The following is a 13963-nucleotide window of genomic DNA, read 5'->3' on the forward strand; positions in this document are numbered from 1 at the left end:
TCACACACACTTTGACCTCGAGGAAATGTAATTAATATAGATCACCAAAATGAACTTCTATCAGAAAACTTGTTCAACATAACAATATACAATAATGATTGAGAGAACAAAGTTGCTTACTGGAGTCGTAGAAGTCAACAGAGTTAAAATAGTAAAAGGTGCTCCTAGATCAGACGGGATAAATCACCATATACAAAAAATGGGAGACACTCCACACACACACACACAAAATAGCAAAGTCTAGGTGTTTAATATAGTTTAAAACTGTAAACGTATTACATTATCCGGTGTTACACATCATTAACCGGACATCTTGGAAACGGTGTGCAGCTGTTCCTCTGGAGTTCCGTCCTCCTTTCCCTCGGACGTAGTAGCGTTATCACCCTCCACGGATTCTTGTTTGATGTTATCTAGTTTGTTGACGAAGAAGGACGAAAGACGAATCCAGTTCGGCAGTAATATCGACAGAGCAAAGTGCTGTAGGGGTGATGAGGAGACATACTGTAAGACAATTGATAATTTACCACTTTTACTTTTGTCGTACACATGGTAAAAATAGTAGTATAGTATCTATGAACCTCACACCAGAGCTGGTAAGATATTCTATTTTCGCCAAAAATACATTTTTGGAAAATGTATTTTAACCACTTGAATGAACCCTAGTGCCCATATTCTGGGCAAACATCACCCAAACATCTACTGGCCTACAAGCTGTTCTACAAACTCAGAGCATTGTGCTGCGATGTGTTGTGAACATGTAGAACAGCTATTTTTTGGTGTAGATCAAAAAGAACACGCCAAGCCCTTAAACTCAGATCTGTTTAGCTAATGATACTTTAAAAAACACACCTGTGTGAACTGAGCGGTGCAACTATGCTGTTATTGTTACTAGGTACTGTACTGAAGTCTATAGTGCAAACCCCAGGTCACACGGCACTAGCCGCCCGACAGCGCCACCCCAGGTCACAGAGCGCTACTGCAGCCGTCCATGCTGATGCGGACATACAGGTACATACACACACACACACACACACACACACACACACACACACACACAGCTGCTTATTGGAGCGACTAGGCACCGCTCAAAAACTGCCTATAAAGACATGGCCAAATAGGGATGCCGTATAAGTCAAATAAAAGATGCTCCTCTGACCTGAAGAGTATGAGAGAGACAGCCACAGGTATAGGTGGAGTAGCCCACGGTGTTCAAGGCCTCACGGGCAAAGGCCGGAGCAGTCTTGATGAGGAGATTGGATGCCAGGTTTCTCGTCATGTTGGTAGACACCACTAAGGGAGATACACACTGCGGGAACACAGTGTTAGGACATTCGTTACATTGTTGTTTTCAATCTTCTGACCATCTTTGTTTACAGTACAGCTTGTTTGCGGTACTTTATCGGAATAAGTGATATTGCTCTAATTATCTGTTTGTGGGGTAATTGTTTAACCCCAATATCAGGAAGGCTTATTTGAACTTTGAGACAAATAAATAAGTCAATGTACAAAAACACTCAAAGACGCCAAAGACATTTCAATTATTGTGAGGGGCTGACAAGAGTACACACTGTCCATAGTTGCCAGAACTTCATGTTGAGCTGTCTTGTGGCATTGCGGGTCAAGGTACTAAGCAGGTTCTCTCTATGCAATATACTGTATACTTCAAGAGATTGAGTTACTGTGGGAGTGTGGGTCACTTTCTGTACATTAATAATTTTACTTTTGAACATAAAATGGTACTCAGGCAAGACACAGAAAGGTAAATTACCTGAACTGTAATTCCCTTAGACTTGTACTCTGAATGCAGACTCTGTGAGAGATATGTAACGAAAACCTGCAAGAGTAAAGGCCGTCACAATCAAGTTACACTGAAGGGTGACTTGTTTTTGTTATTAGTTCACAGTATGCACAGTATTTGAGTGTGTAAATCAATTCTGATTAATAGGCAGTATACCTTAGAGGCAGAGTAAAGAGACAGTAAAGGCTGTGGCTGGCTTCCTGCCTCAGAGGAAATATTTATTATCAGCCCTGTACCTCTGGAAACAAGAAGGGGGAATAATGAGCACACGCCCAGGTTGCTTTGTCAGTACAGTACAGTACAGTAGTGAGTACACTATTACATTATCTGCATGTAAACACGGCAGAGCCATAGAGTAAGACAGAGTTACGACAACTCCGTTCACGTTCATGGGGCTTCAGTCCAATGGTGGCTCTTCTACATGTATAGACTTCTATTGGCGAATAGGGACACCGGACGTTTACGGAATGCATTGGAGTCTATGGGCTCGCGCGAGTACATGAACCACGTGACCGGGCTGTTTTCTGCCCCCTCAATGTCGCACCTCTGTCTATACTATAATAGTTCTGAAACACGGTATAGAACAACGGTTTTCAACCCTTTTCATTTCAAGGCCCATTATTTATTCGGCATTTGAGCCACGGACCACCATTTGAAATGACATTTAGCCTCTCAGACACAAAACTAAAGAATATTTTGTAATTGTTGGATTCCCCCCCCCCCCCCCCCCCCCACAATTCCATGCTGTATTGATAGTACTATAGGAGAGACAACAGGCAAATGATCAAAATAACAATTATTTTACATTATCTGATTGTGTAGACTTCTTGTAAATTAAGTAATGTAGATGTTTAGCAATAATGTATTGAGAGTGTAAAATGAAACCAAACAGACATTTTACACTCTCAAGAGTTAAATATCGATAAGGGTCCATTTGGTACCAACTCTCTAGCTGGAGACCACCTGGAAACCCCTCAAGGACCACTGGTTGAAAACCACTGCAGTAGTAGAACATCAGTAACTTAACCATTCATACATTTTCGCATTCACTGTAAACAATATGACAGTACCTTTCAACCATTCACTGTAAACAATATGACAGTACCTTTCAAGTTTCAACCATTCACTGTAAACAATATGACAGTACCTTTCAAGTTTCAACCATTCACTGTAAACAATATGACAGTACCTTTCAACCATTCACTGTAAACAATATGACAGTACCTTTCAACCATTCACTGTAAACAATATGACAGTACCTTTCAACCATTCCTGGGAGAACCAATCTTGTCATCTAAGAAGCAACGACAACAATGGCATTATCGTCTTTATCATGAACAAAAGCATGATTGTGCAGGTACAGAAGAACCATGCACCTAACCAGTGTTGTTTTTGGCAGAACATTTAGATTTTAGTTTTTAGTCATATAGTCTCTCGAATAGTTTTCATTTCGTTTTAGTCACATTTTAGTCACCTAGAAAGAACGTTAGTCAGGTTTTAGTCGACTAAATGTCATAAGATTTTAGTCGACTAAATCTACAGTTGATTTAGTGGACTAAAATGTATTTTGTCGTAATGACCGATTTGACTGAAAATAGCAGATCTACAAGCTCACAACACGTCGTGAGCTTGTAGATCTGCTATTTTCAGCATGCAACCGAGTGTAAAATGACTTGTAATTGTATAATACATTTAGTCGTCATAGCTTAGTCTTCATTTAGTTTCCATTTAGTTTTCGTCAGTGAAAAAAAGGTATAGTCGACAAAAACAACACTGCAGTTCTACTCGATACCCAGGGCTGGACTAGGCACAGGTCCGCGACCGTAGGGGGCCGCCATGATGAAAACAATTAAAAACAAATTGGACAGGCAGGCAGGCCAATAGGCAGCAGGCCATTCTGAAAGGGTTGTGTGGTTGTCTGTTGGTTTGTATCATTTATGTTGTTTTGTAAAAGTGGTGGTATTAGGGCTTGTTTGTTTATGTGTGCCTCGACGGAGCGGGCGGTAGAGTTTCTGCTACGGTATCTGCGCGCTGGTTGTGGTGGGTGGGCCGGTCTGGGCCAAATTCATGCGAAAATGACCGGGCCGAATTTTTTGTCCCAGTCCAGCCCTGTCGATACCAGTAAACTAAACATACTTACCTGGGAGACAGACAGTGTGTTACAGTTGATCAGCTGAGTGATTTTCTAGAGTCAGTGTGAATAATAATATTGTCATTATGGGACATTTGAGACCGCTTACAAAGTAGTAGGCCTATATGACATTTGCATAATTCTTGATAGTCGGCTATTGATGAATACTATTTTAGAGTCCGGCATCATTTATAAAAAAGGCATTGAATCCTACCTGTTCGGGATGGGGTATGTCAAGGAAATATGCAAAGTTGTCAGCATATATCATTCCCACATTGTTAACTGTGTATGAGTTAAAAAAAGAGGAACATAATTAAATGTAATAACATATAGATCAATGTTGATGAGGTCTATGAGCTATATATAGATATTTCTTTGTACCTAGGATTCCAATGTCTATGCCTTGAAGTCCGTCAGCTATAGCCGGGTAGATACCATGGCCCTCTGTGAAGTCTGCCTGGATGATTCTGGTTCTCCGGCCATATTTAACCTCTGAAACCGATAAAGCATACAGTACATACAGTACATGTGTTATATGTTCTCATGTTGCACCAACCACTGTACTGAAAGAGGATAGAAAATGACCCCCCCCCCACCATAAATTACTCTCTTTACTTACCAATCTCCTTAGCAACCATGTGAAGCTTATTTGTTGATCTGCTTATCAAAACGACATCCAATCCTCTTCTGGCTAGCTGTGACAACACATGTTGAAACAGCGGTTTTTCGGTGATGCAGATTAATCTTCAAATCTCAAATATGTAATCTTGTGTTTATAATAACAAATAGCATCACTCCCATAGCCTATGCTCTCTCTCTCTCTCTCTCTCTCTCTCTCTCTCTCTCTCGGTGTGTGTGTGTGTGTGTGTGTGTGTGTGTGTGTGTGCGTGTGTGTGTGTGTGTGCGTGCGTGCGTGTTTAGATGGTTTTTGTGTGGACAAATTCATCACTGCAGTGGTAGCTGTATAGCTGCATGTCATCTGGGTTTTGCAGTCACCTCTAGAAGAGAGAGCTCAGACCCTCACCTCAATGGCGTAGGCTTTACCGATCCCAGCGGTAGCACCTGTTACAACTGTACAAAGGAGATGAGATTAGATGAGAGATACTTTATTGTCCCACGAGGGGAAATTTTGTCTTGGGCAAAAGTGCATTAGTACATCAACGCTTTTTAAAACAGACAATACACAGTAGCAGCAAAGTACAAGTCACAAGAGTATCACAAGAGATCAGTGCAAATTGCAATCAAGAAGGTATATAATGTAAAAAAAGTGCTAGTTTATAGCATCAAAGTGCAATAAAGAACTGATGAAGGTCAAGAAGTCCCTTCCCCACTAAGAACTATATGTGGTGGTTGTTTAGTAGAACAATTGAAGTGGGAAGAAAATAAAGTTTGAAGCGGTTGCTCTTGCAACGACACGCTCTGTAGCGTCTACCAGAGGGCAACAGCTCATACTCTGAACATAATATATGTGAAGGATCAGACAACACTCTATTTGACAGACTGAGCACGTACTGTTTTCTCAAAGATTGTCTGCAGAGATGGAGAATCTTTCCTTCCAATTACCTTCATGGCTGTTTTTTTTCCATTTGAGCTATTCTAGATTTGAGCTGGACAGAGAGCGTCCCAAACCAAGCTGACATGCCATATCTAATAATGCTACCTATAGCACTGCACCATAGAAGGTTGACATGACTCCCTTGCTCACACCAAAGAGCCTGAGCAGTGAGCCTGCGGAGAAAGTGCAAGCGTTGTGCCAATTTGGCACACAGATAGTCCACATGGACATTCCATTTGAGCTGGTTGTCCATTTGGATCCCCAGGTACTTGCATGATACAACCTGCTCAATTTGCGTGCCCCCCATGACCACTGGGTCATGGATGTGGACAACTTTTGGATCAAAGATCATCTCTTTGGTTTTTGTGGTGTTTAACATAAGGTGGCTATTATCACACCAGTCTTTAAATTTATTGATCTCACTGATATAACCCACCGGGTGTTCAACACCCCTCAACAGGCTGACTATTACAGTGTCATCAGAACATTTCAAGATGTAGTTGTCATTATTTTGTGTAGGCAGTGAAAAGAAATTGTGAACTCACCCCCCCCCCCCTTGTGGCACACCTGTGCTACACAATTTAGAGCTTGAGAGTACTGAGTTCACCTTTATCTGTTTGTACGTAGAACCATCTAATGATGAATGGATTTACATTCATGTTATTTAGCTTTTGGACAAGTAACAGAGGGCTTTCAGTATCAAAAGCAAAAAGCAAAGCAAAAAGGACACGAGCATAGTATAGGCCGTTGGCTCCTCCAAGCGCTGCTAATTAAATGGGTTATACTGACTACAGCATCCTCCGTGCTGCGCCCGGCCCTGTAAGCAAATTGTAAAGGATGGCATAAAGGAAGCCACCTGAGACTTAAGTGAGTTCACGATGAGTTAAAGCAATAGGTCCGTTAATCTTTGTTCACAGAGGGACAAGATACTTTGGGAACAGGAATTATTAGTGACTTTTTCCAGATATCAGGAACCATGTGGTTGTCTACAGACTGTTGGAAAAGAGGGCGCCAGGCAGCTGTAAGCTCTTCAGAGCACTTTTTTAACAACAAGGCAGGCAAACCATCAGGCCCTGTTGATGTTTTTGTTGCATAACCTGCTAAAGACACTCTGATACATTCTTAATCTTTAAGTACTTTATCTTTCTGCCCAAGAGTGTCCTATTAGCTGTCCCATCAAGTTTTTGAAACATTCAAAATGTAGTCGTGCTGAAACAAATGCACTCCCCAGCCCCACATAATGTACTGTATGCCTCTTATTTATTTCCAGGGTTTGTCTTCAAATCAGTTTTTCAGAATAACAAGTAAGGCTATGACATGTTATGGAAAACAACTAAGCTAGCTTAATGTATACTTTTATGTTACAGTACATCCACACATGTTGTGGATGTACTATGTAACCTCCAAGTAACATGTAATTTATGCATTTACATAAATCCTGTGTACGTCGTACACCAGATGATATCTTTTGCAGGCTAAAATAAATTAAGGTCATATTTTATTGAATAGGAATGTGAACTGCCTGTCCCTGATCAACTGACGTGAGTTACCATTATTTTTGATAATGTGAGAGAGTAGTTTAATTTAAGTCTCTGTGGCTAAGGAATTTGCGGTCATTTCTAAATCTGCTCATCGTCATTTCTTCAGTAACATGAAGAACTTTAAAGACCCTTTTTTAAATAATTATAACTTGAGTAGAAATGAGTTAAAATCATACACACACACACACACGCACACGCACACGCACACACACACACACACACACACACACACACACACACACACACACACACACACACATTTCAATCTTCCTTTACCTGCCCATTTTCCATACTTCTTTAAATCCACTCGCCAGATCTCTGATAGCAAGAAGGGTCTCAGTCCACGCCAACATCTCCAGGTCAGTTTCAGAACGTAGTAAAAAGTTATAATGCCACCAATAGTGGCCAGCAACCCGTAACAAGACATATTACAGTCTATGAGGTACTACTGGTGACAGTGGTCCCTTGCAGTGCATTTGACAAAGACATTAAACATGTTTTTTAAATGTTTTTATGCCAGATGAATGATGCCCAGTGCTCCTCCCATGTGACTCCACTCCCAAGTCACTCCTCTTCTCAATGTATAGTGTGTGTGTGTGTGTGTGTGCGTGTGTGTGTGTGTGTGTGTGTTAATTTCTTTTGAAGTTGATGTGAACACATCAACTTCACACATTAACAGGCTTAATGAACACAGAGGGGCATCACTGCATCAGACAGGCTTAATTAACGCCTGTCGCCTTTCCTGAGGCAGAAAAATGACTTTTAATTTCTGAGTGTGACCCTCCTTGTTTTTGATACACGTTGAATAGTTTATTTGGACACACCAGAGTGGTCAGAGTGTGGTGGTGTATATATAGATAACCAATCCTGTTACCACCGTCCATGTAAACAAGGTGTTTGTAATTTGTAAACCAAACCACGTGAAAATCGGTTGAGAATTCAGCGAGTTATGGCGATTTTAAAAGTGGAGAGACGTTATCATTATCACATTTTATCACTTTGTGTGACGGCAAAGACGTTATCCTCAAAGTCCTTAGATGAACACGTACATCTGTGTTTACTTAGTTTTTATTCCTTTTTACAGGTCAATACAGGCTGACAGGCGATTCAGTCAAAACAGTAAATTTTTATTTATTTATTTCTCCCTCCCCTGTACCCCACCCCCCTCCCCCTGTCCAGAGACAGCATACAGATGCAAGGATAGAGTATATATGCACAAAATGTATATAGAGAAATAGGATAGCACACACATACACAGAATACAAAAAAAACAGAAAACAAAAACAAAGACAATAAAGGTACAAAGACTGTAATAGTAAAAGATATAGATAAAAAGTAACACGTACATCTAATCAAAAAAACAAAACTGATGCAAAAAGAACAAGCATTGGAGATGGCACTCGTAATGTAGATATACCCTTTGCTATATTGATAAAGCAATCAAATGTGTGTTTACGGAGTGATAACCTAAACATTCTGGTCATATATGTTTTCTAGGAAGATTATTTAGATTGTCCAGACATTATCATTGGTCAAGCATGTTGCCTATCTTCATTTCTATAATCCTTGGGTTGCAGCAGAAGTATAAGTAGCCTTGATGAGCAATATGTCAGGAGCCTATCTCCTATTTTTGTAGTGTGAGGTGGCTTGATGTACAAGTATATCCCCCTGGACACTTACACCCCATTCAACCCATAATGATGATTGCCAAGCAGGGAATCGTCTTACCAAAAACAATACACACATTAAAAAGAGGCAAAGCCTTGTAAAAACATTAAAAAGTAAAGAGAGTGGACAAACATTGGCAGGAGAAAGTGCTGATGCATTCAAAGTACAATATAGATAAAGTGCTCTTCATCACTCAGGATGTTTGTCTAGGCCAGGGGGCAATATATGGCGAGTATTCAGTGTCCTGTTTCGCTGCCCATTGCCTAAGCTGCAATCCTATGGGTGTTACTCTCCCTCTGCCAACCTGGGGAGATAGCCCCGAACTGAGCCCATGCTTGCTTCAATGCATGAGGAGTGTAGCCTGAATGTCGGACTCTGAGCCTCCAGCTCTTGAATCAGTGAGCTCAGTGGAGTGGGCGGGGTCTATGGGCTGGAAACCATGAGGCTATGAGGAGTGAGAAGGCCGCTTCTTCTGACAGGGGGGAGTTTCCCCATTAGGACGTACCGTGTGGAAGGAACACGTTATTTACACCTTTCCCGTCCATTAGGCGCCCCGGGCTGCCCAGCGGGAGGCAGTATCTATACTGCCTCCCGCTGGGCAGCCCGGTAGTCTTTTGTCTTTCGGCGCTAGGTACCCTCTGTGTGTACCCTCACAAAAAACATGCAGTAGGCCTGAACATGCAATAGAAAAGGCCCTTTGGCCAACCCCACCCCATGTATTTGCCACGGTTGTCCTGCATTTTTGCCATGAAAAAAAGTTGTTGCTGTTTGTTTTTTACTGTTGTTGAGACCGAAGACAAATTTACACACGTGGACAATAAATTAAACTAACTAACTAACTAACTATAGGGTATGGGCGCTGCCGCTGATAACAAGGAGCAGGACAGGGAACACGCCCCAGCGCCCACAGCGTCCCGGTGGGAATTGAAGCTGAGACCTACTAGCTGACTGCGGCTACAGCACTACCAACTGTGCCACCGTACAAGGTATTCCTAGCTGTACTTCTGACTATGTGAACATAAATACATATTGTGCGTGCGCGTGTGTGCGTGTACTGTATATATACATAATTTTCTCACCTCTGTTCTAGGATTCAGATTGCGGTCATGGTTTAGGTTAGACATAATAATTAGTCTTAATAATTATGCTGACTGAAGTCAGAGGTCAAAAGTGCTGCATGCTGTCCTCCTGCCCAGCAGGGGAAGCAGTCCTTTACATTACGTAGTAGGGCAGTTGTATTTCCAAGTATGACCTTGCGAGGTGATCTCTGCCTGCAGGCCATGCCTGGCCATGACACTAAGAGGCTTCTAGGTAGCAGATCAATTTAGCTAATCTGATTACTTCAGCGGGGCTATGAGTGTGCGAGACAGAACAGCCAAGCCGTAGTTTGCACTGAGATGAGAGCACCCATCGTTGGTAACATTACATACAGTATATCTTTTCTGTTTGGTTTGCATTTGTTTTCTTCCATTAAATACCGTTTTTTAAGTATGGGGTCTCCACCACACACTCTAGTAGTTGTAGTAGTTTTGTACTGTACCAGTTCTCTGCATACACTCCCCCGACCCGTCTACTTTGTCAGGTCAAGAGGGCAATAGAAGACTTGCCATAGCTTAGGGTGAGATATTTTCAGCCCTCGGGTCACATGGTTGTACTATTTGCTTATCTCTCTCTCTCTCTCCATAGGTCACATACTAACTTTGCCATTTGTGTTGGTTAATATCCTTTGACTCCCAGTCTGCCGTTTGACCTGTGTAGCCTATACCGTTGCCTCGTGGGGGAAGGGCAGATGGTGGACATTGTCGGGTGGTTGTCGCTGAGAGACTTTGAAGACAAGCGTGTCTGCTTTTGCATACAGCTACACAGCTGAATCATGAGTGCTAATTTATCGATTGATCAAAAAAGTACGATGAGTTTTTAACACTCAGGATTTTAGTCTAGATATACCAACCCTGGGCACTATAGTCATCACACATGATTTCAATTAGTACAAGCTGATGAGATACTTAACTGTTCTTTAATAATATTAGTTAACTTCTTTAAGAATTCATGTCGCCATTCTGTAAACAAGGCATTGACTATATGATTTCTAATTTGGTGTCATCAGTACACTGAACCTTTTTTTGAACCACCACTGAACCTTTTCACAGAAGGATTTTGGTTTTGTCCAAGTGGAACTTGGACGTTTTCCAATAAGTGGTAAAGTTTGCCCTAGCCTGGTAAACCACCCGGTCGCGTTGCCCTGCCCTGCCCCGTCTGTCTTGTTTCTGTTCTTGTACATTATAGGCTCAAAATCCCGACGCCAGACTTCTCCAGATCAAGCTAGACATAATACAGTATTGCCAAATCTTACTCCATCGAATTACCTCTAGTTGGTTACATCTGTGTGTGCATTTTAAATGACTATACTGTGCATCCACTTTCACCTTCTTTCTCATACTGCTCCTCCCCCCCACACTCCTCGACTCAAGTTTCCCACAGTGTTCGCATGGATTAAAAGCTAAAGAGGGCTGAGAAGTCAAAGCTTGGCTGCCCGGCGGCACCTTCCCTCTGCTTTTACCTGTTCTCTGGATGAGTACATTTGTTCCTCTGCACATTGCTCCTGGACCTTGACCCTTTGCTCTGTGGTTTGGGGCAGGTCCCAGTCCAAAACAGGGCCTGCAGTCCTGGCTTCCTGGGAATATGGATTAGATTTTTTTTTATATTTTCACACAGGATGCCGGATATAAGAGAAGATCATTTTGAAATTGTCTATATTTCAATTCTTTCATTTGGAATATCCGGGATACATTTTCATTGCAACCAATAGACCACAGGGAAGGACATCTGGAATACATTTCTTTCTCTTAATTCCTTCTGAAGTCATGGACCTTTCTTTTCAAAGACAGGAGACAGCATGACAAACTACCACTCCTGGTCTGTATGACTCGTTTTGTATATATTTTTGTAAACCAACAACTGTTCATTTGTTTATTTTGTGAAAGTTTATGCAATAAATGTTTAATTTGAGCATTTCAGGTTAAAAATACTAAAAACGACATGATCCGCGAGCTATTATTCATTGGACTGAGATGTTAAAACAAACCATGATTAAGACATTCAGACATTTTGTACAGATTTCCGGAGAAATCCGGTTAAATTGAAACGAAAATGGATCCGTTTCCTTCAGGTAACACTTAATTGCGACCGGAGGTCTATAACTATGAAAACCTTGCGTTTTTGTCACTCACAATCCCCTTCACTCTGACACGTGACGTCACCTAACTCAAATCCCCGTCGCTCGCCCCCCCCAGGCAAGCCCCCAGGTCATCGTGACATCACGTGACATATCAGTCCCCGGGTCACCCCAGGAAAGCCCCCGGGTCATCGTGACATCACGTGACATATCAGTCCCCGCCTCCCCGGGTCACCCCAGGAAAGCCCCCGGGTCATCGTGACATCACGTGACATATCAGTCCCCGGGTCACCCCAGGAAAGCCCCCGGGTCATCGTGACATCACGTGACATATCAGTCCCCCATGGTCACCCCAGGAAAGCCCCCGGGTCATCGTGACATCACGTGACATATCAGTCCCCCATGGTCACCCCAGGAAAGCCCCCGGGTCATCGTGACATCACGTGACATATCAGTCCCCCATGGTCACTGCAGGAAAGCCCCCGGGTCATCGTGACATCACGTGACATATCAGTCCCCCATGGTCACTGCAGGAAAGCCCCCGGGTCATCGTGACATCACGTGACATATCAGTCCCCCATGGTCACTGCAGGAAAGCCCCCGGGTCATCGTGACATCACGTGACATATCAGTCCCCGGGTCACCAGCCCCCGGGTCATCGTGACATCACGTGACATATCAGTCCCCCGGGTGCACTGCCCAGGTCAACGTCATCGTGACACATGCATGGGCATTCCCAGCTGATATATTGACATTTAATTTAATTTAATTTAGAGGTATAGCCCCTTGAGATGCGTCATCTCGTTTTAGAGGGGGTCCTCGGGCACAACACAATGAACACAGTACTATAGACATCACAATACATCAAACATGTCAACACACAACAATACGCTTGCTGTACAACATCAACGTAACATATATAGAGGCTCTCCGTCTCCGATAGAGGCGCTCTGATACCCTAATACGATCCCTGCAATGCCCATGTATGGAGATCCCTGACTGTGATCAATATTAAGCCCATATATGGGAATGCCAATATAATTGATCATAATCGTGACAGTCTCATGGTAACCACTGTGGTTGCCACAAAGGTCACAGTTAACTATGGAATCATGCATTTCCCGTCAGTCAGTCAGTCAGTCAGTGTAGTCAGTGTAAGTATAGGACTTATGAACAAGCAGGCCCCATGTCAGTTCCGTGCATAAAGTGTGATGTGATGCCTCCTGGAACTATGACTGGTGCAGGCCTTCTGTTGGCACTGTTTCTTTATTGTCAAATGTACCGTGTGATCTGTTTGTTTCCATTATGTTTTATGTATATCCTGATGACTGCTGTGCACAAAACAAATTTCCCGAAAGGACAAATAAAGTATCTATAACTCAAAAGCCCCATATATGGGGCCCAGGTCTGGTGACATTGCATGACATCATCAGGGATGGAGAGATCCCTGATTGTCATAGTAAATGCGACCTGCTGTCACAATTAAGCCCATATATGGAGAGCCATCAATGGATGTATGTCAGAACCTGTTCTGACATAACAAATGAAGGCCTTAATAGGCCCCATTCAATACACTGTCCCCGCTGCTCCCTTAGATCTCCACATATGGAGCTGATCTCCACATATGGAGCTGACATATGTTCTGACATTCCATATTTTGATCCCCCTTTAGGGCGAGGTCGCTTCTCGCCCCCCCAGGCGTCTTACTGGTAATAGCAACTGAATGCTCCCACTCTCTGGTACTCTTAGCCTATTAGCAACTGATAAGCTACTGCCAGTCTATTCATAGTCTGGATTTTCGGTGGTGAGCTGATCGACCACCGCGACCACCGCTGACCACTGCGAAATAACGTTGAGCGGTGGTGAGTAAAAACAGAGAGAAGGGCTGGAGCGGTGGTTTGCTCTTCACCGCGGCTCGTGACGTCATGTTGTAGTTCGGTGGTGACCTCACCACCGAAAATCCAGACTATATGTATAGAGCCTTTAGCCACTTTGAGAGCCTCACATTCTTTTAGCTTCAACTCACCTTGCTCACAGACTGTATTATCTTAACTTAAGTTCTATTAAACATTATTTGATTTTAAAACCATTTAAA

At 42.7% G+C, this 13963-nt stretch overlaps 1 protein-coding gene across 1 annotated transcript; it reads right to left on the reverse strand.

The window, feature by feature from the left end:
- Positions 1 to 300: 300 nt before the first annotated feature.
- hsd20b2 (hydroxysteroid (20-beta) dehydrogenase 2) lies at positions 301 to 7452 on the reverse strand (the record flags this gene model as incomplete). The annotated part of the gene is made up of 11 exons (XM_080781013.1): positions 301 to 477; positions 1157 to 1306; positions 1769 to 1834; positions 1955 to 2036; positions 3058 to 3092; positions 3939 to 3983; positions 4144 to 4211; positions 4311 to 4421; positions 4549 to 4624; positions 4954 to 5000; positions 7302 to 7452. 11 exons carry the CDS (start codon positions 7450 to 7452, stop codon positions 301 to 303), a joined length of 1008 nt encoding a protein of 335 aa, XP_080637139.1.
- Between the last annotated feature and the right edge of the window lie 6511 nt (positions 7453 to 13963).

This window comes from Protomyctophum bolini (assembly GCF_963924005.1).
Source record: "Protomyctophum bolini genome assembly, chromosome: 13".
Classification (NCBI taxonomy): Eukaryota; Metazoa; Chordata; class Actinopteri; order Myctophiformes; family Myctophidae; genus Protomyctophum; species Protomyctophum bolini.